At 42.5% G+C, this 27,122-nt stretch overlaps 2 protein-coding genes across 6 annotated transcripts in view; both read right to left on the reverse strand.

The window, feature by feature from the left end:
• The window catches only part of LOC308401641 (large neutral amino acids transporter small subunit 4-like), a 28,220-nt gene extending 13,130 nt beyond the window's left edge, over positions 1–15,090 (reverse strand). For 2 of the 3 annotated variants that reach the window (XM_080889954.1, XM_080889952.1), the window contains exons 1-5: positions 14,896–15,090; positions 12,653–12,875; positions 8,338–8,557; positions 8,192–8,247; positions 7,958–8,034 (exon numbers count right to left, since the gene is read on the reverse strand). In XM_080889954.1, the coding sequence (XP_080746080.1) occupies positions 7,958–8,034; positions 8,192–8,247; positions 8,338–8,557; positions 12,653–12,812 (513 nt within the window). In that variant the 5' untranslated portion in view covers positions 12,813–12,875; positions 14,896–15,090. Of the gene's footprint in view, positions 1–7,957; positions 8,035–8,191; positions 8,248–8,337; positions 8,558–12,652; positions 12,876–13,025; positions 13,130–14,895 lie in introns of those variants that run through there. The other variant, XM_080889953.1, reaches the window with a different exon arrangement.
• Positions 15,091–18,055: 2,965 nt separating this feature from the next.
• Positions 18,056–27,122, reverse strand: part of LOC308401702 (unconventional myosin-Ic-like) — a 58,924-nt gene continuing 49,857 nt past the window's right edge. For all 3 annotated transcript variants that reach the window (XM_080890044.1, XM_080890046.1, XM_080890045.1), the window contains 17 exons: positions 27,048–27,094; positions 26,885–26,965; positions 26,267–26,372; positions 24,762–24,879; positions 23,797–23,910; positions 23,576–23,652; positions 23,408–23,476; positions 23,222–23,306; positions 22,496–22,655; positions 22,285–22,368; positions 22,105–22,198; positions 21,974–22,029; positions 21,761–21,896; positions 21,559–21,629; positions 21,360–21,457; positions 21,116–21,215; positions 18,056–20,428 (listed from right to left, as the gene is read on the reverse strand). In XM_080890044.1, the coding sequence (XP_080746170.1) occupies positions 20,402–20,428; positions 21,116–21,215; positions 21,360–21,457; positions 21,559–21,629; positions 21,761–21,896; positions 21,974–22,029; positions 22,105–22,198; positions 22,285–22,368; positions 22,496–22,655; positions 23,222–23,306; positions 23,408–23,476; positions 23,576–23,652; positions 23,797–23,910; positions 24,762–24,879; positions 26,267–26,372; positions 26,885–26,965; positions 27,048–27,094 (1,523 nt within the window). In that variant the 3' untranslated portion in view covers positions 18,056–20,401. The remainder of the gene's footprint in view (positions 20,429–21,115; positions 21,216–21,359; positions 21,458–21,558; positions 21,630–21,760; positions 21,897–21,973; positions 22,030–22,104; positions 22,199–22,284; positions 22,369–22,495; positions 22,656–23,221; positions 23,307–23,407; positions 23,477–23,575; positions 23,653–23,796; positions 23,911–24,761; positions 24,880–26,266; positions 26,373–26,884; positions 26,966–27,047; positions 27,095–27,122) is intronic.

Below are 27,122 nucleotides of genomic sequence, written 5' to 3' on the forward strand. Positions count from 1 at the left end.
CCACGTTCTACATTTGTAAAGGCAGATGATCAAAATGCTGAACAGTTCATGTCTTCTGCTGCAAATGAAAGTTTTTAATGACAGCACACCATGAATCTGTTTTCACTGTGAGTAATATTAGCTCATGTGGGCTAATCTCAGCAAACCGCTATGCTACGCTACATTTTAGCATTTGCTACTTTATACTTGAATTGGTGCCTGAGGAAACAGGCTGTACTGATCAGGAAAAGTTACAGCATTGAACTAAACTCACATGTATCACAGCCCATTAACCTCCAGCAGTGGAGCTGCTGCAGCCAAAATGACATCTATTACCCATCTATAATTGGATTAGCTTCATTTCTGCTCTGTGGGCAGCATATTAGGTTGCGCAATAATCTTTGTTGTCATATTTTGTCCTTCAATCCACTTAGACCTGCAAATGGCCACTGACTGTGAAAGAATGCAGCACACTGCATACAAATGGCGAATAGTTTAATCTGCTGCTCACAAATATTGACTGGTGATAGTCTTGTCCCCACCAAGTATTTGCACACTCTGTACTGCCTGCATTGATGAGTTTTTGTTCCGAGATCTGCAGAAGAGCAGAGACAAAAAAAGCTCGGGCCTTGCATAATGACACTCAGCTCTTGACGAGAAATAAGTGTACGCCCTGTTCCTTTACTAGGTAACTTCAGAGTGTAAACAGCCGTCTTGAGGAAGTGAAAAACAGTGTGAACATGAGAGCACCATGTGGCTGACTGGTCTGATGTAGGTCAGAGTTCATCTGTGCCATCTGGATTCAAAGTGCTATATAGGAGAGAGGAAATCAAACTCTAGAGTCAAAAGCATTGAAAGGAAGCTCCCACAGTGAACAAGCATGGGCAGGGAGTTCAAAATTTGACTGTAACTCATCACTGAAAGCGTTATTATGGGTCATAAATAGCGGAGGCGCTTCCCTCCAGCTCCCCTCTCATTGTCCTCATCTGTCCATCCACCCGTCCATCGAGGCGCTGTGCCCGCCACAGGGGCGAAGCTTGTTAGCCAGCTGCTCGAACCCCCTCACCCCATATGGACGTTACTCCCTGCACTAATTGGAGCAAAGGTGAGCTACAAAAAAAATCACTACACCCCAGCCAGGTCATCCAAAACAACAAGCCCCCCCCCAAATTCCTGCGCTACAAGGGAGCAAGTTGGCTGACCTTTGGCTCGCTTGGTGAAGAAGAGACAGAGGACATGTAGATCCCCGTCTCAGCAGATTCTGTGTCACGATGATGGCAGCCCGCTCACAAATCTATGCAGTCAACAGGTTCAGATTTCCCTGCTGACGCTGCAGCACTTCCTCACTCTGGCCTGTGATGATGGCTCTTTTTATGCCAGACTTTTGCAAGAGTTCTGTTATTATATTGTAAATCATGGGAAGAGCTTTGATTTAAGCAACTGAATGGAAATTATCAAGGAAAAAGTAATTCAATGTAATCCTCCATTATTTCATTATAAGCAGGGTGTTTAAGGACAACAGAAATCACTCTGGGGGGCAGATTCTCTAATAAATTATTTTAATCCAGGCCCTTAATCCCTAGTTCAAATAAATAGCTCCCCATTCAGTTACCAAATATTCAGTACAGTTAAAAAAGGAACAAGCCCACTGCAGTGTTGATAAGTCAGTCCCTGACTTTTCTGCCATTCACCTTTTTTGTCTGGTGAACGGAACTGTTATCATTGGCATTAACTTCGGTGAGCACACTTAAAAGTGGGAGAAAACAAAATCACGTGAGTGAATGGTAGCAAGCCCGAAGCAGTGGGAAAAAAAGAAAAAAGAAACATAACAGATCTAGTGCTTGTGATACTGCTGAGCAAAACAAGCTTACGTCACACTGGGAGTTTCTGTGACTGACTCTAGTTCTTAGTCAGAGTCAGCTGCTGAGACCACTCTTTTCCAAAAACATGTCACAAACTGGTTTGGTCTGCTAATCATGAAAGGAGAAGTAGGGATTAATGGGTTCAGCAGCGTGAGGACAAAGTGTGGGCGGGTGCGTCGATGGGAGAAGCAGCTGTCGGGCTCGATGAGGAAGAGATAGCAGAGTTTCCGTAACTGCAGTCAATAACACTTAAGTCAGGCAGACTGACCAAAGAATCAGCTGTGGCCTCACGTGCTAACAGACACACTGTAACTGTAAATGGCCTCTCAACAACAGACAAAAGTATGCTCCTGTGATCACAAATTTGTGACGCAGTATAAACACACATTTTTCTCAAAGGGGATTCATTAAGTCTGTATATATGAACCAGCTCTTGATCATGAAAGTGATAAAAAAAAGCAGCTGACTCTTCATGCAGTACTTTTTAACACCAAGTCAGATGACATGAGAGTTTTCATAAAAATGTTTTAGTTGCAATTCCAACTTGACAGATAATATTTACAACCTAATTATGATAGATAATGGCTTGAAAATTGTATTCATACTGTTAAATGTCAGCCATAGGGTATAGTATATCTGCCGAACACTTTTTGGCAATCCATTCAACAGATGTTTGTTAAGCTAGCTAAAAATCTGTGTGTGTTTTTCAGTCCCAGTCCCTGTAAGACTTCAGAGAACAGCCGCTTGTTTTGGTGCTTTTTCTAATCATCAGAGGAATGTGTTGCCTATGTTTCTCGGCCTTCAAGGTACAGTATGTGATCACGTAGTTCTTGATCCAACACCTTCCCAGTGTTTGCTCTGGAAATTTCACCTCTGTCCTCACCTTTCTGCTTCACTAAATACAGGCTTTGCTAATCCCTTACTACTTCTATTAGTTTTCTAATCTCCACGTCATCACAAATATCACACTTGCTGTGTTCATTTCTGTTGTGAGTGGTGCAGGAACAGACTGAGAGCAACCTTATACCTCTCTGAAGGTAATAACACCCATCACTAACCGCTCTTGTTGCTTCGTCCCTGAATAGCCCTTTTGTTAGCTCTATGGTCACAGTGTATCCCTGCACAAAGTACACACATAGATGATGGGCCCTGTATTTGAACAGCCACTGAAGGTCTATTTTATCTTCAGAGCAGTGACCTGGAGATAAGAGATCAGGGACTGGTTATTGGGTTCAGCAGGTGTGTCGGTTTTATTTATTTTTTTGGTAATGCACGTGTTTAATAAATGGCGTAAACATAAAGACAACTATAAAACGCCAATATATCTAGAGACACAAATATGAAAGCAAAGAGTGGGCGTTTGGGTTTTTGTTTGAAGGGTATCCATATAACTTATCATTTCACTTATCATTTCAGCAAGCTGTCAATATCATCAGTGTGATTTATGTGAGTGAAAAGAAATGGTTCTTTGACAAATGCTCCTTTTTGGCTAGCCTCAAGGACTACAGAGGTTGTTTGTTTTTTTTGCATCAGAACAACCCTTTTATCACTGAGGCTTGATACAAACAGGTGGATTATTTAAAGGCACGCTAACAGCTTAGCATCACTGTTAAGCCACGCACAACTTCAACAACACAGGCTAGCACTGATGAAAGAAATTGCATGGGCTAGAAGCATAGGGTTTAAATCAGTTGGATAACTGGAATTGGTTCTTGATTCTTGTGTTTTTTTAGTATAGTAGTTACCTTTGGCAAGTGTTCTTGTCTATCCTTACATCCTGAAGTATAGCAAAAACTACACATGGAAGTTGGGGACCTATGCAGCGGCCACGTTAGCATTGCATTATTTTGTTGATAAGGCAGGCGGAATGGGCTAAGAAGTGTTTTATGACCAGGGGGGCATCCTGATTTGATTTGCAAAAGCCAATGTGCAAACAATGTTACTGAGCTTTCCAATTTAGTACAGCACTTAAAAGACCAGCAAACAGATCTGAGCAAAGTTGAAGGAGTTTGCAATGGATAATGTAAGCAAAGGTAATGAAACAGAGTCAAGTTAGATGGATACATTTCAGTCTGTGTCCTGTAGAAAAATATAACGTTTAACATTTTAAATAAACAATCTGCCATCATCAGTGATTTAAAACCATTTTTTTTATTAACACACCCAAATGGAAAAGGTTTAAATAGAAAAAACAGTATTCCCAAAATAACTTTATGTTAGGCATGTAACATCATAAATCTTTAGAAAAATTGCCCGAAAAAACCCCCGACCATAATACTCGATGTGCTTCAGCTGTTAAATTTTAAACACACTTTAACTCTACTTGTTTATTAGCAAATATTAACATTAGCATTTAGCTCTACCTTATGACAACAGTACAGATTTGCTAGCATACCTGTGTGAGTCAATACTGTAAAACTTTTTTTTTAATAATGTTTGCTTCAAACAAACGCACAGGCGCGCTGTAACCTGGACAGCGCTCACTCATTGTTATTTGGTGACAGTGCTGAATGTAGTGAGTGCAAACAGAGGAGCTGTGACCCACTTATACATAATAAGTAGACTCTACGTGTTTGTTGATTATATATCAGAGGGGCTTCGGGCAAGACTGACTCAGGCAACTGAGTAAGACTACAGTCTGCATCTACTGTCTTATCACTGGACCGTGCAAACATTCTGTCATTGCAATTTTTTGGCCACGGCACACTTTTGCGCATAGTTTGTACGCCACCAGGAGTGTGTGTCTGTTTGCGCTGAGTGTTTAAAACTGAAATGAAAAAGGCAGTGTGACGTGACAAAGACGTCTGGGTGAGGAGTGGGAAAATATGCTGAGTCTTTCGTGCAGAAAAAAAAGAAGAGAAAATTCGATTCAGCCCTCTGAGAGGAAAGAACAGAGAAATGAAAGGAGGAAGAGGGTTTTGCTGCAGCAAGTGGAAACTTCAGCACCCTGATGCTGCTTGACCATTGAGAACCAGCTCTGACTGGTCCTGTCCTGAAACACAGGATAGTCATAAAGAGCAGCCAAGTGGACCATAAGAACAGCAAACACCAGATGACAAACACCAAAAGGCATACTTCATTCAACCTGACGTCATCTCGCTCTCTCGCTTATTAGAAGTCAATTTCTTTTTCTAAACATATTTAGGGGTGAAACCAGCAAACAACAAAGCCAGCAATGTTTCCACCAGAAATATGACTTTGGAAGGGTGGGGATGTCTCTGAGCTAACATTAAGATCCAACATTGCAGTCATTCCAGCCCCTCAGCCACCCCGATCAGACCATTCATGTCGCTACGTAACACTCGATATTAGCGATAGCTGCTCTGTCTGGCCAGCTTCCATCTCACATTACTGAATAACTCCTGACCTTTTTCACTCCAACATTGTTCCCCTACGTTTTGTGCTGTAAACAATTTATATAGTATACTGTGCTTCCTCCATCTCACTCCAGCCTGATCTTACTGCTTTTTGTTACAACTCCCATCACTTCAGCGGGTGGAATGAAGTGCTGTGTGCGCACTTTACACATTGTCCAACTGAGAAGAAATCACTCCCCGTTTCTCCTTTAGCCACATCTCAAAGTTGGAAAGTGACTCAGTGAAGAGAACATTTACATTTCGCAGCTATGACCACAAGTCAGAGAGCTTGCTGGTAAATAAATGTGTTTTCAGATAGAGAAACAGTCTGTGCATTCAAGACATTGGACAAAAAGCTGATTTTTGAGCAGAGCTTCAGATTGAAACTTAGCAAACAGGGTGGGATACGAAATGTCCCACCAGCCAGACAAAAACAAGAGGCGGAGCTTGGCGTGTGCCTGTGGGTGTGGTTTTACAGTATGTATATGTATATGTATGTAGAGGGGTTTGTAACATGAAACTGCTTACAAGTCAAGACTGTAAGCAGAGAGAAAGTCATTATTAACCTCAGCTCCCTTCCTCTCTATTGTCTCCTGTGCTCATCCTTCACTGCCTGTTTTCATCGACAGCTTGGGACAAAGAGTTTGGGTAGAATGTAGAATTGAGGCAAAGACAAAGAGTAAGAAGGGGAGAAGCCAAATGAACAGAGACTAAAAAGAAACGTAAAACAGTAGAGGAAGGGGATGATTTTGGGAACATGCACAGACACACAGTGGGAAAATGGCACAGGTCACGGTGACCTGAGGAGTTTCGGTGACCTATGATAGTCCAAATGCAGCTTGAGAGCTTTCCACGCCCTGAAAAATAAGGTTATAGTTTTCCTCTCACAACCCTTCACACAGACCTTCAGGAAAAAGAGAATGGAAACAGATAAGCATTCACACAGCAGCACTTTTTATTTGCCTCTTTCTCAGTTTCCCCAGCATTTGACCAAGTTAAATTACAGGGGCTCCACTTTTTTATGATTAGGTTTTATTTTTCAATACTTCTTAGCAACATGGACCAATAAAAATTTTAAAAAGGTTAAATTTAGAAGTTTTAAAAATCTTATACGACCTTCTGAATCTATCGATTATGTGCTTTTTAAGCTCTGCAAACACCCTGACACAGACACACTCACACACACAGAAGTGGCAGTATAACTGAAATGTTTGTCTGGACCTGCAGGGAGCGGTAACTCAGCTAAAATAACACACACACACACACACACACACACACACACACAGAGTTTCGACGGTCGTGTGAGAGCAGCTAAAACTGAAACAGGAGAAGACGAAAACAGCCAGGCTCAGACTAGTGTGTGTGTGGGGGGTGTGGAGGGAGGAGTGCAGCAAGATAAAACCAGCTGAACAGCTAGTGCATGTATCTGTCAGGGTCCTAATACACAGCCTGGAAAGGAAATGGAAAAGCATGGGTGGAGAAGGCAGACACACATACACACACTACCCTCCTGTTGCTACTTCCTGTTTGAGCCCTTTCTGAGAGAGTCCACCTCGGCTGTTCAGGCAGGAAGAGAAATACTGTAGCTACCATGAAGCAACAAAGTGATACACGTGCGTGCACACATACACACACACATACGTCCTCGTGTGGATGAAATAATAATGAGGAGAGGTCTTTATTTGGCTCGTAGCCAGAGCAGGAGTGAATAATAGATCACTGCTCTCTGCCTTGTAACAACTCTCTTGCTCACGTGTCCTCTCCTGTGATGCAGCACTTTCTCTGATGAGGTCATCCTGACCACTGGCTATCCTCAGTCACTGCATCCCTCACCACCCTTCTCCTATCTGCACACTACCTCTTATCCCTCTCCTCCAAGCAGTCTGTTGTCAGCCGTCTCTCTCCAGCTCTTCCTCCAGCCATCTTTTTTAAATGTTTCCTCTGTCGAATGCATCCATCTTTCTGCCCCTCACTTCTTTGTATGCACGTCTGAAGCCATCACTTCACTCTCTTCCTCCATCTCCCCTTTTAATACCTTTTCATTTCTCCAGATATCACAATGTTGTGGCTCACTGATATTTAGTACAGGCTGTCATTCAGAGAGGAAACAAACTACATGTAATTGCCAACGAAGTGGAGATTTTAGTGTCGGATTGCGGAGAAGCTGGCAGCACTACCTTTCCTTGAAAAATGAGGTTGTTGTCCTAATAAATGAAAAGCACTGAGGTATTCCACGACACTTTATTTGTAGAGCTATGAGACATTTTGCAGGGTGAAGGGATTCTTCAGCGTGCCTCGATGAGTTATGAAGGATATCCTGATAACGTGACCGAAGGTTTCATGTTTAAAACTCTATGCACTGTTCAAGTCATAACATTTCATTCACAGAATATATTATAACCACACAGTGGCCTGCAGAGATTACAGCCTCAGCAGGCAACTACCAAGTCAAATAAGAGAGAGACTCAACAGTGAACAAATGCTGAAACCATACCAAGGAAGAATTCCCCAGCAATGAAGTGAAAGCTAAAGGTCCAGTGGAAAAAGGGTTCTCAAAAGCTTATTTTGGGGCAAATGTAGTTATTTTTTGTTGTTGTTGTTGTTGTTTGATTGCTGATTATATACATGCAGTTTTCTGTCCCATTCATGACAGTCACCGCCCAGTAAAAAACAAGACTTGTGGAGAAGTAGGAATGAAGCAGCGCTTCAGACCAAAGCTAAGTATGTCCCAATATGTGAGCTTCATAAAGTATCTCTTACCGTCAGTGAAGTGAAGGTCATGCACATGCCTCCAAACCCATTCAATGCCAATGCGAAGAAGATCAGGATGGACAGATCTACCGGAGAAAGCAACACACGCAGATGTTACTAGACCGACTTACTAGGCCAACACATGACGAATCTCACATACTGTATCTGATTAATTAGCATTAATACATCATATGAGCCGTGATAATGTAATGAGATGTATGTGACACAGGTAGAGGTACGTACTGTTGGGGTCTCTGGCACCATAGGCGATGAGAAGACAGGAGAAGGCAAAGCAGGCACTGGAAAGACAAAGCAGTTGGCTATGAAAAATAGGTTGGACAAGAAAAGAACCATCACTATCCAACAGACAGCAGGATTCACGGGCTCACCTCCCCAACAGTCGCAGCTTCCGCGGCCCGTATTTGTCCATGATAATACCCAGGGGCAGAGTTATGGCTGACAGCAAGAAGGAACCCACAGTAAAGGCCAGGTTCAGCATCTCATCCTGGTCTTTGCAGATGGGCCAGCTGTTCATTTCCAAGTACTCTTCGTCTGCACCTTTGGCTGCAGGGGTGGATGTGTTGGAGAAGTTGAAGCTGGAGCTGTTTTCTGGTTGGAAATAAGAGCAGACAGAATTTTATGTACTTTTTTTCCCAGTATTTCCATTTTGCAACATAATGACACAGTTTTCTAGACATTTCTAGAGGTGAGATCTGAAATGAACACTTGCTTGCTTTTTCAGAGCTTATTTCTGATATTGTTCTTGGAATACTGAGCTTTTACAGCCACCCCTCCCCTCTCAGAGCTGAGCTTCTGATCAAAAAAGCCAGGAAACTCTTTCAAAGGTCAAGTAAACAACCCAATACAGGGTAAACAAGTACCAGAAATAGACCCAAACTGAACCCCCTGCATGGTGCAGGGCAACTCTGTAACAGTTTTAATCAGTCTGCCTCCTCTGGTGAATTACTGGTAAACACAGTCCACTGAGTTCATGTGGAGTCTATTTTTGTCCTTGTGCTCGATAAGACCGCTGCTGTTGGGTAAACTCTGCTGTTGTCAGACAGATAGACAGAGGACACAGAGGAGCACTGATTGAGGAAAGCAACTCGTCTTTGATTAGGCAAGGAAAACAATACAAGTCAAATCAGCATTTACCACATACTTCATATGTGGAGGAGGGAGCTTTAAAGAAAGTCATCTGAGTGTTTTCTTTATTTGAGTCCTGCGGGCAAGTTTGCAACAGCAGCTGAAGCCTCTGCACACTCAGTGTAAACAGAACTGGAAATCTGTTTCCCGTTACAAGAGTGTGTCACTGAGCTCTACTCAAGGGAAAAGTGAGGATGGGAGGACGGATGTGTTGTTGTTGTTGTTGGTCTCAAACCCCTTAGGCATTGGTTCGAGACCAACAGAAAGCTGTTATTTCATATTTAAGGCAGAGTGGTGCAGAAAAAACTGGCATGCACCCTGTGATGAGAGGAGGTGAAAGGTAACGTGGCTTAGTGAATATCTGATGACTGCAGGGTCATTCTAATGCTGGTGCATTCATTCACTGAGGAACACAAGGACACTTGAGCTCCAGAGGCTGCTTTTAGCTAAACACATGCAGAAGAGCTCGATTATGCACGAGGGCACAAACATGGAATGATCTGTGGGATGTTACTAAATGTCTTCCACCTCTATTGTGATATATTTTATTCAAACGCATCCTCAATATAGATTGAATTAATGAAACACACAGTAGGATCTTCCCACAAGGTAGGGTGCATCATCATCATACTGATTTAGAGTAAATGGATAAACTCAACAGTGCATTTCCTTGGTTGCTGTTTCTACAGTTTGGGATTAAGCTTCCAATCTCAAAATCTTAAAATTTTTCTTTAAAAAAAAGAGCCAGTACACATATGTGAAATTAAAAGCCACACTGATTCATCCACTGGGAACCACGAATAACTCCAAGATATTACATTGAATACATTTTAAATGGCACCTATAGTGTTAATAACAGTGGTGGTTCTTAAATTTGTTGAGACCCTGGGCAAAGATTCACAAGAGGCACCCCCCGAAGTAATCTTCTTGATGTTTGCTGTATATTTGCTGCTGTGACAACTCAATTTCCCTCTGGGATTAATAAAGTTTACCTGATTCTGATTATGTTATAACCAACAACAACAGTCCTATAAAATGAAAGAGATCATTTTTATTTTGATAACAATGCACAAGATCCAGTTGTCTATGAACGTTCAGCCTGCTAGCTATGCTAACAACCCGACAGGGTGAAGTCAGGTGGGGAAGTCAGATGACTTTGCACATTGCCACTGCTGCAGTTTAACGTTTGTTGCTGGCCTTGCCTGGTAGCAAGAAACACATCTGGTTAGTAAAGTAAGGTGATCACAACAGTCAATAGTCTTTCATATGGGCACCACATCCGAAAATTATTTTTTTTCATCTAATATTATTGTCAATTATAGATTATGTGCTCTGCCTCCCAGGCAGGTATTTCACATCAACTAGACAAGAGCATTAAGTGCTGACTGTGAAGGAAGATAGCAGCATCTGTCCTCCAGTAGCCCCAACTACTGCTGACTAATCAAATGGCCACAGCAAACATGAGTCAATAATGGAAGAAACATGTCCACGCAAACACACTGAGGCATAAAGCTCCAACTCCCCTTCTCTGAAAACGTCTTTCTGATAAGTCACATACGTCCACCGCTCTTCAGTGTTATTTTCAACACCACAGGAACCTTCTAAGATTCTCAACATGGCCTTTTGTTTGATAAACTCCTCCTGTGGATACAAAGGATGTCAAATAGTCTAATCTACAACAAAGTGATTTGGTTTCATCATTGTTGCAATGTGCTAAGAGCACCGTTCTTTTGGCTTGACTGTTTACCAAGAAACGTAGCTTATCACTAAAAGAGCCAACTGACAGGAGAGCATGAAGAGAAACATCGCTCTAGAGCCCACAAACCACAACCATGCTACAGCAGCTGTATTAACACAAAAACAGAGAAGTGACCTCTTAGGAAGGCTGTGCTTCTTGTGATCAGTGGCTCGTGTAAGGATGTGGTTATTATGCAAAGGTCAAGTGATTGTTACAAGTCTGTACACCTACCCATGTAGCCTCAACAGGTAAAATACAAACAGAGCAGCAGCACTCTACTTCAAGTACTGAAATCATGATTTCCTTTGGAGTAAAACAATAAAACTATAAAAAAGCTGTTTTGATCACTTCACACCATAGAAACACCAAAGGTTAGGAACACAAACTGTCTATTTTTATGATTTGATGTGAGATATATGCGCAAACTGAACAAACAGCTCATTCAAATAGAATATCAGTCACACAAAGAATGATATATTCACACTGTGCCTTCATATTTAAGTCTCTAAAGCACCCCTTTCCTCCCTCATCAGGGCGTCTGTTTGCAGAAAAATGCCTTTTCCTCCTAATTTCACTGACAGACTTCTCACAATTGAAGTGAAATGTAAAAAAACAAAAACAAAATGCAGATTTAACACAATAATGGGTGGTTTTTAAAAGTGTGGGGCTACACTGATGTGCCAGAGGTCAGGTCACTGTGGAAGGAGCTGAGTCAACAGTAAGAGATACCTAAAGCTTAATCAGAGCAAACAGATAAGGAAATGACCTGAGCAAAACAGTCAGAGAAAGAGAATTATCAGAGCTAAATTGATTTAAAAAAGGCTTTATATGCACAAATTAACCCTGCAAGGCTTTCGCAGCTGCTGCTTTGTAGGATACAAAGAGAGAAATACACAGAGGAAGATACAATCAGAGGATCAAAGAGACAAAGACAGAGAGCAGCCTGTCTGATGATCACTGTGGAGAATGAAGGGATGAATGGTCTCCTTCACAGGCGGGCTGCAATGGATAAAAACTCAATCCCTGATGATGAAGATGAAGCAGCCAGTTCTCTTCAGCATGCTGTTACATTTCACCTCCTCTACACTGTTTCTGTGGACAGCACTGATTACCGAATGCTAGGATGGAGGAACCACTGTCCTCATCTGGTTGGGTTTTTTTGCTTTTTAAACAGGGCAATCTTTCATAACCAAATTATAACCCTCTGAGTACAGCAGCTCACTGCATCATCTTTGATCACAGAGTAGGAGACAGAATCAAATAACAACAAAATGACCATCTCTGATGCATCTGTGGCATTGTTGTGCTGGAGCACTTTATGGATGCTTTCGAGGGTTTTTCAGACCTAGGCTGCTGTCGCCATAATGACCCATTTTCCACAAGGAGAAGCCAACTGTTGGATCAATGAGAAACTCTTGTTTGCCAATATGCAGGCAGGCACTTTTCTCAAAGGTCCTGCTCCTGCTGAGAGAAGTAACACACTGCACTGAGGATGAGGTGCCAAAGTAAGATAAAACATGGGTACTTTCTACAAAAAGGTTTGCACACTTGCTTATGTGTTCTGCATAATTCCACAGCAGCGGAACAGCAAGTACACCTGAGTGTTCAGATCAATGTCCTGAGGCTTTCAGTTTTTTACCAGCTCAGGGGATTGTCATGCAGAAAGGCAGAAAGGATGGAAAATGAATGAATTTGATGTGTTTTTGTTAAAACAGGTCAAAAGGGCCCTCAGCAGATACTCATTTGCTCAAGGACTCCAAGTAAACAACCCCCTCACCAAAACCACACATGATAACCCAATTACAGTAAAGTAGACTCACCTCGTCCTTTGCACAGGTAAGAGTAGAAGCCCTCCGACTTGAGCATGATGAGCAGGGACGACCAGCCAAGAAGCACAGCAGAGAAAAGCAGGTTCTCAATGACTGCTGTAACCGCCATCCACCAGCGGCGGGAGAAGGCCGTGGCCAGAGTAGGAGCCATTTTGGATGGATCAGAGGTAGCAATGTGCTAGACCTGACCGAATATGAGGAGGGCTGCTTAAGCCTGGAAGATAAGATAGAGACAGCAGAGACAAGATGACAACCAGAAATTATACCCATGGTGAGGTACTTCTTACAGGTTTATTTATAATTATTTTCGTTAAGTCTAGTTCATGTAGTTCTTTAACATTATGAAATATTTGAACAATATGACCTCTTGCAAGTGTTTTAGATGATTCTTGGATCCATATTCAGTACAGGTCTTCTTTTTTTTTCTAACCTACTGAGGACGGTTGTGATCGAGAAGACAGTCACAAACTGAAAACAGCTGAGACATTTGAGAAGCAAACCCCTCCTATAAATATTAAACTGTCTCCCCCTGACATATCTGATTGGCTCCAGGCTACAACAGGTCTCCTCTTATTGGTTGTTTGTACAGCAGCTACACGTGAGGTTGCTGTTGTATTCCACCCGAATAGGACATAGCAGAGGGTGTTTACATTTTTGAAAATGTTGTTTGTATAAGTTTTGACGTGGAAACTGTAAGATTTAAATTTTATTTTAGTTTTAAAATAAAAAATGCCTTTACAGGACACGACTTCTCCTCTGCTTTTGCTGAAACGTGAGGCGTTTTATTTGGGGTTGTGTGGCAACCCTTTGTCACAAACGTCGTCCGAAAATCCCACTTCAATTGAATGCAGCGCAAGCTCAGCCGGTTCGAACCAGCGCGGCGCGAGACTCAGCTGCTGCTGGTTGGTGTTCAGCGCGAGCGCTTCTCAACAGGAGCTGTTAGTGCAGTGTGCACCGTTATAGAGGCGAACGTCATAACGCAAAAAATACTCACTGGAAATGTATTCAAACATACAGAAATGCATTTATTACGAACACCCAGCCAACATTTATCTGATAATACTGAGCGACATTATGTGTAATTGTACTTGTTTTAATAACCAGATAAAAACTCCACCTGGCTGGAACACATAACCTATCTGTTGCCTTCACTTTGTTCATCTTAGACAGTCATCTTTTGAAAGAAGACCGTTTTAAACCTACTGTCCGCATTTTTGTGTGAATATGAACTTGAGATAGCCTAACTCGACGACCCCAACACTAACGACCGTGAAAATACGCTAATATAGCTTGAACACACACAGACCAGAGTTCATTAGAAGTTTGTGCATTTCTCAGCAACAGCTTTGTCGTACTGAACAATGACACAAAGAACACTGCGATGAACAAGCAGAAGCCTTAGAACTGGTCTGAACTGGACTAAAAGCATCCGCACAAAACACCCCCTCCACCTTCCTCGATCCACATCTCTAGCCCCCTGCACGCGACACAGAACATTATATTCCTATTCCGGTTTTGAATTTCAATATAAAACGCGTTCGCGTTCAGCCGCGCGCTCTCAGCGCTCGACGCATTCTTGCTGCTTTTATTTTTGAAAACCACTTCGTCTGATTTTCCGGGTCTGCACACTTTAGGCTTCAGCACTTTGACGCCGATCTCAGCCAGAAGCTCTCAGCTGTTCAGTATCAACAACAGCTCAGGGGGAACCGCCGTAATCATGCCCAAACAAAGACAGTTAACTAGACACAAACAGCCTCCAAAACAAAGCATCCCCGCTATCACTTTGCTTCTTGACAGCAGCTTCCGTCACATTACTTTTACCATAAATCGAACCAGTACTTTAAAGGCACCTTCAGTTTGGTTAATAACAGTTTGGTTATTAATGATTAATAAAGAGAGGAAAATTAAGTATGTTCGTGTGTGTGAGTGCCTGTGTAAATATGGACTGTGTTATCATATCAGTTGTAAGTTTGCTGTAAAAAAAAGCGCTGAAAAGACAAAGCGCGGATGGAAAATGACTGACACACAGTGAGAGGCTGGATGAAGTTGATGAGAGAGTCACGGCTGTTGCAGCTCGAGCTTCCTCTCAGCAGCCTTTAAGCAAAGCGGAGACACTGTGAGTGAAGAAGGACACTGCAACACGCCGCCTGTCACAGATCATGTCCTCTCAGAGTATGTGCAGCCTCTTCCCCGGGGAGCAGTGTCTGCAGAGCATCCTCTGGTGCGAACCTCACCTGAAGCGCGCGCGTCTATGGGTCTTGGAGGTGGCGTGGGTGTGGGGGGGTTCAGCTGAGCGGCTCGGTCCTCGCAGTCAGATCCGCCTCTGCGGGTGAGAGCGTCGGTCGGTGGAAGAGACGCGGGGCAGCAGTGACAGCTCACAGCCAGGTGCCCCCTGGCTTTCTTCAGTTCTCAGTTTTCCTTCTCGGGGGTCGTCGCCTCCTCTTTTATATGAGCGCAGCAGCGGTACACAAACAACAGAGCCTCTCCATTGGCTACTGGCTGAGCTAGAGACCAGCCGTGGCCAATCAGAGCGCTCCAATGTTATACATGTGCACTGTTTCACAATATATTAAGAAATATACTGTGGGGGCTTGTTTGGACAAGGACTGAACAGCTGGTCATTATGTAGCTCTCACTGTGAAACAAAAACAGTGTCATAAAGAGGACAGCACAACCCAGACTGTCCAGCTGTGATCTGTGGAGGAAAAAATGTTCTGCATCTGCATTAAAGGTGTCAGTGGGCTACGGTAAACTAGGAAACTTCTGAAAAGCCTCGTGAGGTGTGTGTGCTTATGTAAGCCACAAATTGCCCATAAATCCACCAGAATATGAGGTGACACCCTGTTTACTTTCAGCTTCGTGCCAAATGCAGGATTCCTTGAACTACAGGAGAGGAGGGTTTACATGGTCCAGAGGAAAAAGCTCCTCTGAGGAGGGCAAATAACACCAGGGGAGTATTCTCAGTGGGCGACACCTGCTGGCTGCCTCAAACCATGACAGCGCAGTGCAGAGATTATACAGACAGTTAAACCACTGAAAACGTGCTTCTGAAAGGTTCAGCGGGAAACCTAGTGTTTACTATAGCACAGACCTCTAAACTGTTTGACAGCAGAATCACATAATCAGCACTCACGTGATCAGTGGAGCCATTTAAAGGAGTCTGTTGAATCAGATTCAAACAAATTACCATGAGATAACGGTCTTGATGCACGTTCAATTCCAAAAAGTTGATTGTGTTAATCTGGACATAGCATTTTCAGTGGGACTCAGATAGCTCCATTCCTATTTCATCCTCCCCACAACAACAGACACTTTGGAGATGGAGATCACTGCTTTTGTGACATGTTAGGTATTTTGTAGCACAGACACAACCATTCCTGCTCTTTTGAGGAGGTAATTTGGATCAGATTGGACTCCTGCATGTGGTTCTATCCCCCACATGGTTTAAATGAAGAATATGATATGAGCCGTTGTGGTTCTGACGTCTCACTGCCTGCAGTGCAGTTTGTGCATGAAAACAGTTTTCTGATGCTATCAGTTTGATCTGTATTTTATAAAACATCCAACTTGGATTTTTTTTAAATTAGTTAATGATTGATACAACAGGGTGAACTTGAGCAGCTGCACAGCATATACACTTACACCATGAAGTATAGGGAGGTGTTTGACAGTTTTTATAAGCTTTGTTGTTTCCTGTCAATATAACAATACAACTTGTTACTGTTCCATCATTTTGATGTTTAATTTGATTTCTTATTTTTAACAGATTTTTAAAAAATTTAAATAGGCCTGTAATGACAGTTTTTACCTCTATACTACTTTTGTTGGACTCTAATGGAGTAGTTTTCCATGTTTCAACATTGAAAACGATCCTTATTAATCATATACCGAGGCCTGGTGCGGTTCCTCGGTTCATCCACTGAACACTGAAAGTAGTAATTTCGGTTCATGTTACTTTAAGCTAACTTTCTCCTGATTGGCTGTCCCTCGCAAAGAGAAAGTTTGATTGGCAGGTGGGTGGAGCATTTGCCTCACATGGGTCATTTGTGCACATAATGACCTGTTTATCTGAAACACGCTGTATAACACTCACCAATCAGTTTGCTTATCAGCTAAACCTTTTACACTCACTGATCACTGTATCGACCGCTCTTTAACATAAATATCTAATCAGCCAATCACATGGCAACAACTCAATGTATTTGGTCGTGGACACATCTGTCAAACCAACCTGCTGATGCTCAAACTAGTCATCAGAAAGAGGAGAGGATGTGATTTAAGTGACTTGATTTTTGATTGTTGGTGCCAGTGAGGCTGGTTTGAGTATTTAAAAAATGGATCTACTGAGATATCCCCACACAACCATCTCTACTGTTTACAGAGAGAATATCCAGCATTGATGCCAAAGGTCAGAGTAGACTAGTATCTGCTCAAAGCAGTGTGACCAAAGGAAATAACCACTCATTTAAATCAACATATGCAGAAGAGCATCTGTGAATGTACAACATGTCTAAACTTGAAGCAGATGGGCTACAGCAGCAGAAGAACACACTGGGTACCACTCCTTCCAGCTAGAATAGGAAACAAACTACAACTCACCAAATCACACAGCAAAAGACTGGAAAAACATGGATGTGGTCTGATGAGTCTCGATTTCTGCTGCCACATTTGGGTGGTAGGGTCATAATTTAGTGTAGGCAACATGAAACCATGGATCCATCCTGCCTTGTATCAATGGTTCAGGCTGCAGGTGGCGGCCTGATGGTGTGGGGGCTATTTTCTTGGCACACTTTAGGCCCTTAGTACATCCTGAACACTGCTTAAATGTCACAGCCTACCTGAGTGTTCTTGCGGAGCATGTCCATCCCTTCATGATCAGTGTAGCATTTTCTGATGGCTGCTTCCAGCAGGATAACACATGCCACAAAGCCATCTGTGAGGAAAGTTTCCAGCACCTTGCTGAATCGAAGCCACGAAGAATTAAAAAGAGCTTTGAAAACAAAAGGGGTCCAACTCCAGTCTATCACCTAATAAAGTGGCAGATGAGGGTTTATTATATGGATTAGCATAACCGGTTCACTTTAAGCGTTTCGTGTTTAGTTTCAGTTGCTAATCATTTATAAATATGAATGTTTTCAGGTATCTTAAAAAAAAATAAATTACAATCTTGGTTACACACCCTAACTCTGAGATTTGCATTTGGTCTTGTTCACATTGTAAACCAACCTGGAAAATATTAGAAAAAAAACCCCAGAACACATCAGCAGGCATTTCTGGACCCTGCAGGGTTGCATGTTGTTGCCATTTTATTAACTCTGGGCTACTTAACAACCCCTTTGGAAAAAAGGATAGGTCACACACACATAAAAAGCAACATCCAGCAGACACAGCCAGTTTGTTTTTAATTTTCAAATTTATTCATTCTTCAAATTCTATGTCATGGTTTAGTGTGTTGGCAGAATTCTACATTGGTTTGGTGGATACAGTAACTCAGGAGTGATAACAAGAGTGTATCTGTGAATCAACAGACAGACTTGGTTTGAATAAAGCTTATACACAGAGAGGAAACATCTCCAGGCAGGCTAACAGAGGTCTTCCTCTTCCCAGACACGTCTTATATTGCTATACTAACAAAGGCACATGGACAAGTTTGAGTTAACAAACACCAAAAAGCTTCTTCTCCCCAAAACGTTTCACATCATCAAACCTCGTTTGGCTTGAGTCGCTCATTTAAAACACAACAAAAATGGACATTTACATCTCCAACAACATTTAGTACGACACCATAACGTCATATTAATCATACAACACATAATCACTAGAAATCAACAGGGCCTTTGGCTAATGCACACAGCAGCAGCAGCACTCAGAGACAAAGTTCTGACATCAAGTGGAAACATTTTGGAGCTGCTCTCATAAGTTTTCCAGAGCAAAACCTTTCCCCCATCTTTGGTCTCAGCTGCAGGCTTCAGGGAGAATCAGAGGTAAGACAGGGCTAAACAGAAATGTCTGAACTGGACTACAGGATGTGTTACACCTGAACAACTTCTGCTGTGACAGTTGGCGTCAGATGGCATTTTCTTGGCCTTTCAGATGGTGTCCTGCTCTGAGAAGTCTACTTTTGTTGTCACATATGAGTGAATGAACATCATGAGGCTACAGCGAGGAAACTGTTAGCTTGATTATAATTGCAAAGAAAAGAGTTAGCCTTCCAATAGGCTATATTGGAGATATAAAGCTCAGAGTTACATTCTGTCTTCATTAACGATTACAAAACCAAATGTGTAGGAGGGTTTTTAACAAACAAGATTTCCTGGAAATTTCCCATAAATCAAACCAAAGTCTTTCCCACAAACCGTGCCATTATTCTCTCCTAAATCAAGCTGGATGTAGCTACATATTTACAATTAAGACATGAGACTCTTGTCAATTCAATCTTCTCATCAATTAATAGCATCTTTTGGCGTTTTAACATAGCCCAATATAGTACAATCATTGCTGAACCAAATACAGCTTTAAAATTTAGTCTCACAGGGCTAAAGTTATTATTATTATTTTTAAAAGCCAAAATGCTGTTAGCTGTCAGACTGGTGAAAGCCTATTTAGGTGTAGCAACACCTGGTTAGTTGAGTGTAACAGGCAGTGTGGAGGGTGGAGCGGAGGGCAGACATAGTGATGGAGGGACTCTGTGGTGGTGAACAATTGATGTGTGCTGTACATGCTGCTGCTGCTGGTGTTAATCCAACGTTCACTGAGAGGATGGCAGGTTCCCATCTGCACTTAACTCGACTCATTGGAGCGTCATGGTTCTCACACGGCGGTGAAGAGCTGCAAAACTGTTGTAAATAAAGTCAGAGAGAAAGGCACAAGCACCTAGCATCAAGGCAAACCACTGCTGCACCCTCACTTCTCTCTCCCAGTCTTTCTCTTGCCTTTTCCACAAACCCGTCTCACTTACTTTGTTCTTTTCTTGCAGCATTTAAGGAACATGCTGCTGCGATTCTCTCACAATTACCTCTCTTCTTACTCAAACACTGTACAAATAAAATTCTGAAGAGTATTCAGTAGTAAATTGAACTCTTTAAGGTATTTTCAGCCACATCTGACACTAAAAAGTTTTTTTGGCCTCAAATCTTTACTGAATGTTCGAAAAGTTCCTGTTCCTCCTCGTCAAACCTCCCAGCATCTGTCCTACATGCTGTCAAACCTTGTTCTTAACACTCCGCAACAAGATACAGCTTTAATAACTCGCCCAGTTAACGAAGCAGTGTCAGGCAGACAAAGGAGCAAAATAAAAATAAAAAAGTAAACAGGGAAAAAAAAGAGGCAACAGCTGACCCTGACTTTGATCCACAACAGCCCCCTTCATCTCACTGTCTTCTATTCTAACACTTTCCTTATTGTTTTCTTGGTCATGTTCCCATATAAAGCACAATAAACAGCTGGTGCAAGAAAATTGCACCAAATATATTTGTTATCCCTTGGCCTCATATATAAAATCAGAATATTTAAACAGCATTAAACAGTATTAATCCCAAAAATATTATCTATAAACATAAATATATCAATTAGTTTAGCTGGATTTTTATTGTTTTTTGTTTAAATCGGAAACACATGCCACCCATCTAGTGACAGTTTGCATCTGATTGGCTTAAGCAGAGTGGAGTCTGCAGTCATGTGATTGGTGGATGGCAGAGGTCAGGAGGACATGGGTCCTGGTGTGTGTGGTCAGAGTGGCCATCATCTGGAGTTCAGCCTGGGAGCCGTCTGAAAGGGAGCCGGAGGAGAAACGTTTCACCTTAACTCAGAAACTACTGTGTACTGCTTTACACCAAAATCTTTATTCACAGCAGTTGAATAGCATACAACAACAGTCAGGATCAGTAAATCGATTCAAATCAGTCAGCAAAGCTTGCATCTATATGACATCACTGAGAGCGGGGCATGGTCTGTGGTGCCACTGCAGGGGAGGTGGACACACCTGAGCAGCAGCTGCAATCACGCCTCTCTGGCTTTAAAGTCTGCACTGGCTCCTGTCAGTGTTATTGTTGGTATGTTGAGCTGTAGCTGTGGTTTGTACAGCAACCGTGTGTGTGATAGTAATAAAGAATGCTGAAAAGCATTAAGATGTGGACCAGTCTGCCGTGTATTTACTACAACCTAATATGGTCATCTCACGCACACTGCTCTGGCTTTGAACGCAGATGCTCCACCCACCCACTGTTGGACAGGTGGTCGGGCTACCAATTAAAAGAAAGCTGGTTTAAATGTTTTTTTTTAGAACTGTGAATGATGTGTAGATACACCCTTTGAAGCTGCACCAGCACTCATTAATGCAGACTGAAAAACGAGTATACAACAAAGTGACAAACCCCCCCCCCAAACATCTGTAAACACTTTGCTGACAAAGACATAGAACTGATAATGATGCAGAAGATGATGAAGCACACTCACCACAGACAAGTGTCCATTCTTAGCTTTGGCCACCAGCAGTTCTGATCCAGGTGTGAAATCTATTATCCCCTCCTTTCCCTGACCCATTGTAAACTTTATACTGGGGAAGCAACAGAGGGGCAGTGAGAATCATGAAGGAACTCATAAAGTACTCCAGAATGATTAACATGAAAGGAGCCTGAGATTACCAGTGCAGACCGTGCACAGCTTTGTGGGGAACAGTGTGTGTGTTTCTGCCTCTCACCTGCCCTGGTTGATGTTGATGGTGTTGATTTTGTCAGCGCAGATGGCGATCTTTGTCAGGGTCTCGATCACATGGTCGCTCTGCAGAACCACATCTCCCTGCGAGGAAACACAGGCAGACGCAAATTAGTTTTTTCTGTGGGACTTTTTTTTTCCTTCTTCAAAACAGCAGCAAAGCAGTTAGGTGTCCTCATCTTCACCTTTTGCTTGTTGTCCTCACTGGGCACGTGCAGAACAAACACGCCATCGCTAAGAGAGCTGACGGAGATGCCTGCAAACACAGCACAACAATTAGTGGCTATTTTCTTTTCAAAATGTCAATCACTATTCCAAATCATGTGACAAACACCCGCTAAAAGACAAGAAGACACGAGAAGCGTCTGTCTGTTTTTGACCTCTGACCTTTCAGAGCGCCGTAGTCAATGCGCTGCTTGAGCTTGCCCTCCTCTGCAATAACGGCACTGTTGGCAGTGAGCAGCAGCTGCCGGGGGCGGGGCTTGTAGCCCCTCCTGTCGTACTTGGTGACCGGCACTGCATACTGGGGACAAAAGCGCAGGAAGATCAGTACATGCTGATGCTGAGCTTGTAGTTAAAACTGTCTAAAGCTTCACTAACCTTCATCTTCTCACTGCCCAGAGCCTGCACAACTTTGGGGTTAATGTTCTCGCCATCTGAATAAGAGCAGACACATTCACTGATCTGAAAGCATTTGTAGCCCGTTGGCTGCAGAGTGAGCAATGGCTTACCGAGTCTGGTGCTGACAAACAGCTTGGGCACGCTCTGTGGGTAGTTGTCCTTCTTGTCTTTGAAGATCTCGCTGGCAATCATCTTCTGCTCCATCTATTCAAAGGCGAGAGTGATGTGAATGAAGCAAGCAGCAAACCAGAAAACTTACAGTGTGATAGAGAGCGCGGGGCAGTCATCACCTGATGTTTCCACTCAGGACTGATCTTCTTGCAGTAACTCCACACCATGTTCTGCATGCACATCTTACGCAAATGCTCAGACGCCTACAGACACACAGAGGTTTCACATTACTTGACTACTGGCTTCAATTTTCACTCATTTTCTATATGAGAAGGTCTTACCAGACAGAACATTTACATGAACATTTTTCAGTCAAATCTGAATTCTGACCTCAGTGAGAGCAGCTGGAGGAGTGGGCCAGCTCTTGTCCAGGACATTTTTGGGCAGGTTCTTGCAGAGGTTCATGAGGAAAGAGTAGCGCACATAATCCAGGAAATACTCGTTCTCTGGACAGCGCTCCTTGTGACGGTAGATGAAGCCTTTGATGAACCTGATGGAGAGACAAGAAAGGAGCTGGAATCATCAAAAACCAGCAACATAAAGTTTCTTCACAGTAATCCTAAGAGAAACATTAGAATGAAACAGCACCCTTATATTTTTTTTTAAAAGAACTCATTGGAACTTTCATAGCTTTCAGAATGTAATGATTTGTTTTTTCCAATTCATTTACTTCATTGTCTCCCTGACAATTATTCTGAATTTTGTTTCACTTTACTTAAATGATTATTATTAGGACTGATCCTCAAAGCAAGTCTGTTGAGTAAAACACGAAATCTGACTGTTAGTAATTAAGGCAAATGAGGTAAGGTAATAAGGTTGTAATTAAATATGTTTAAATGAAACCAAACAGAGCTTCCCATACTTTACATTTCACAGTCACGCGTAAGCACAATCCTTTGGCAATACTAAAGTGCCAAAAAGCTGCAGTTCCTCTAATCTCCACTTGAGGCTGCTCCAATGGTCCACAGCCTCTGACACAAAAACTTGGTCTCTATGGATAAACGTTTTCATTAAAGTATGGCACCATCTACTGATTGGATCCGGTATAATCTGTACCTGCGGATTGTATTTGCTGCCTGTCGTCTGCGCTGGGCCCTTCTTCTGGCCAGGATCCCCCTCCACCATGCCTGGACTGCAATAGCTGCCAGATACAGCAAATTCACATAAATAAATGGTTCAGATTTACTGTAAATATGAGATACACATGTATCTCGTGTATAAACTTTATATAAACCTCCCTACCTGAGTTTCTGAGCTTCTGGTATTTGCACTTCTGGCTGTAGCCTTTCCACCCCGCCTGCAGCTTGGTGGCTGTGTGGGGACAGAGGCAACAAGCTCAAACCTGCAGCACATTGTCTGTCAGCAATATAACGGCATTGATGCGTCAGATCGAGACTTGCCAACTCTTACCGAGACTGTGTTTCCTGGTCTCCAGTGCATCCTCTGTGGCAAACAAGGTCTTTGGGAAGCGAATGAAGATTTTGGATCTAAGTGGTTATGAAAGACATGGAATTACAGACACAATAAAGAAAGTCAAAATATGGGACAGTGCTTCTTATTCTACAGGATCTGTGACAGCTGCCAGATATGACAGATTAGTTTTGACATCTTCATCAGACAGTGCAGCTGACCTGCCCATTTTGTACTCCTCAGGCTTGTATCCCAAGTGTTTGACCAATGTGGAAACTCCATCTGACAGCTTCCCGTCCCAGTTAGGCCACGTGCCTGGACACAGGGACTTGTATCTAAACATAAAAAGAAAAAAAACAAAGTAATCATTTGAATTAAATCAAAAACTAAAAGGGTCTGGCTGTTTATAAGACAGCAGGTTAGCCAGCTATTTCTATAGTTTCTATTTGGAGGCCAGCCTTTATTTGTTTGTCTCACCTCTGCCTGATCATTATCAGAGACCCGCTTTTTAACAGATAAAGACATACAGGTAAATAAATGCCTCAGGCAAGCACAAACCAGTCAGAGAAATAATGTGCAATATGTAAGCTTTGTTTGATTTATCTGTAGTAAGACTGCCAAATGATCCCTTTTTCCAGCCTCTGACCTGTGAGGATTTAGTGCTTTTGCCTAACGTCACAGGAAGTAACAAGGAATTTTCTGTTTCCCCTTTTTTGCTTCAGGAAACTTCTTTTTTTCAACCTCTATTCCAAATTAAGTTAGCAATGATAGCAGAAGGTGATTTAAGACACTTTGGCTTAAAAGGCCTCTCACCTGAGAGAAGAATAATAGCTCTACACCAGCATGGGTTTACTGTCATTCAAATCGAGTTTAAATACTGGGAATAGTCACTTTTGAGCAGCTTTGAACTTTTTTCTTGTTTTGCTGCCAATGACTTGGGGTATGAGGAGGAGGTATTGAGACTTTTGGTAGGTGTTAAAAGCTACTATAGTGTACTGAGGTATCCAATGGAATGCAAAGCTCAATACTACGTTGTTCCATAGTTATGAACGAATCTAAATAGTTTTACTTAATAATGTTCAATGAATTACTAAAACTAATGTGTTTCTATGTGAGAATCTTTGTGACCGATAGCTGCGATTACACCAGCAGATGTTGTGGAGACATGTTAGCGGTGGCAGATCACCTCTGCAGGAACACCTCGTAGCGGCGTCTGTAGGCAAAGCCTGCCCTCCTCACCCGCAGATTCTCCATCAGTCCCAGATACTTGACCTGGTGACGGATCAATACTTCATCAAATCGACCTGTGACGGAGAGCAGAGGGAGAGCAGGCTCAGTGAGAAAAATGTGAAAGGCAGCAGAGCAAAATGAACCAGAGAAAACCAGTAAATGCTAAGCAGCAGGAGTGGGAGTGACACAGGACAAAGAAAGAGTGTGAAACCAACAAAAGGCCAACTGTGGAGAGAAACAAAGGGCTGGTCCGATATACTGACGACCACACGGAGAGGTCCACTGCAGCTACTGATGGAGCAGAAAAAAACAAAACAAACAAACAAACAAACAAAAAAACAACAACAACCCCAAATCCAACCTGCTTAGGTCAGAATTTTTGAAATATCAGAATGAATGTGAGGTTTGTGGGGAAATTATTATCTTGTTGAAGCTCCTTTTACTAAAAGTATTGCATAAAGCTGACATTGACCCTCTGAAAAATACTAACACTCATAGCAATCTGAATCGAGCTGACAACAAAAAACAACTTTATTACAGGAGTATTTTATTTTGAAAATCTGAATTTATATAGTGTGAAACATTAACAGATACAAATAAAGCAGAATTAAAACTTACTACATGCACTTGAAACATTTTCATGCTGTTGAAATCTAAATTTATGAAGTACACCTAAATGTAAGCTTTGCAATTGGAAAACAATATTAGCACAGGTCTCCACCAAAACAACAGGCTTCTTTGTAAATGTCCAGTAAAGTCACTGGTTTTGTTTGAACAGATTAAAGAGTAGAAAGCTCACATCTGTCAACTGTTTTTATTATCATCACTTAGAGTGGTGATGGCAGCTGGTAGTAATAACAGCAAAAATACCATCATTTTGTTGTAGGGGGGCAATAATATGTGAGAGAGGGTCGGGCGTATGCAGGTACACACAAACAGACATAAATGCTCCCAATTTACTCAACATCTGACACCTATGTGTCACCTCACTGTCTTCCTCGCTTTCCTGGCCTCACACTTATACTCTTTGTTGTGCCCTGGATTTATTATTTATGCTGTGTTTGTGGGGAAAGTATTGTTCCGTAGTTAGATTTTGCATTGAAAAAAAGCAAAGACTAGAAGGAAAAACTGATGATGGATATGTCTGTGAAGGTTCATCGTAGTCTAAGGAGCTTGGAAAGAAAAGCGTCTGGACTTCTCATCCAAGAAGCTTCTTCAGTTCAGAACTGAACTGAACAGATGAGAGGTGAAACGTCTTCAAGCAACTTAAAGAAGTCCAGACGCTTTTCTTTCCAAGCTCTTTAGACTGATGATGGATATGAGATCATTATGAAATCGTGATCCATTAGCTGTCACCGAATGAGGCGAACAATCGATTCAAACATTTAACAACAACATTTGAAAGAATGCGTTCTATCGTGTTCTGCACTACATTAACAGAAAAAGGACTTGAAATCATACCTGACTGCTTGGAGTCATTGGGCTTGATACAGCGCACGTACGACGGCTCCTTGGACATCAGGATCTCCATGAGTTTCGCCAGACTGGCTTTGAACTGGGTGGCTGCCTGGAGGGGCAGACACAGAAATATGATGAATGAGAGGTGGTTAGCAGGGGATAGAGAGATGAAGGCAAGAGGACGCTGGGTGGCAAATGGAGCAAAGACTTAAAAAGATAAAAAGTGACGAGGAGAAGAGCAAACTGAAGCCTGGTGACAGAGAGGATGAGCTAAGAAGAGCAACGTCAGCAGGGGGCGGCGATGTGACGGCAAGCCCAGCTGACACTGAACACTGGGCCCAGTGTGGAGTACTGGGACTCTTAACCCGCCAGCCTGTGACAGGTCCTGTGTGAGTGAGCGTGCATGGAGGACATACAAGTGTCAGGGAATTCCTCAGTGAGTGGGTAGCCACAGAGAATCCCCATCAGACCGCCCACTCAGCACTGGAGAGGGAAAACACACCACTGTTTGTTTTGCTGTGGGAAAGTATGCTGGGACGCAAACAAGGAAAAACACGGCAGACCTCAGGAAACCTCAGAAATTGAAGCAGGGAGGCACAGATGGACACTGAGGTATCTCACCGTATCAGGACGCTTCTTGTCACTCAGCTCTTCCCTGTTAAAGCACTGCGTCAGGATCTTGTTCTCTGACATACACATGACCTGCAGACACACACACGCAGGGTACGTTTAGCCTGAACGTCAACTCTGGGAAAGAAAATGGTTCGCTTAAACTCTGTCTCACCTCTTTTAGGTTCCTGAAGAGCAGGTCGTTGTTCTTGTCCAAAAATCCTGAAAGGAGAAAGAGTCAGATGTGAAA

This window comes from Rhamphochromis sp. 'chilingali' (assembly GCF_963969265.1).
Source record: "Rhamphochromis sp. 'chilingali' genome assembly, chromosome: 8".
NCBI lineage: Eukaryota > Metazoa > Chordata > Actinopteri > Cichliformes > Cichlidae > Rhamphochromis > Rhamphochromis sp. 'chilingali'.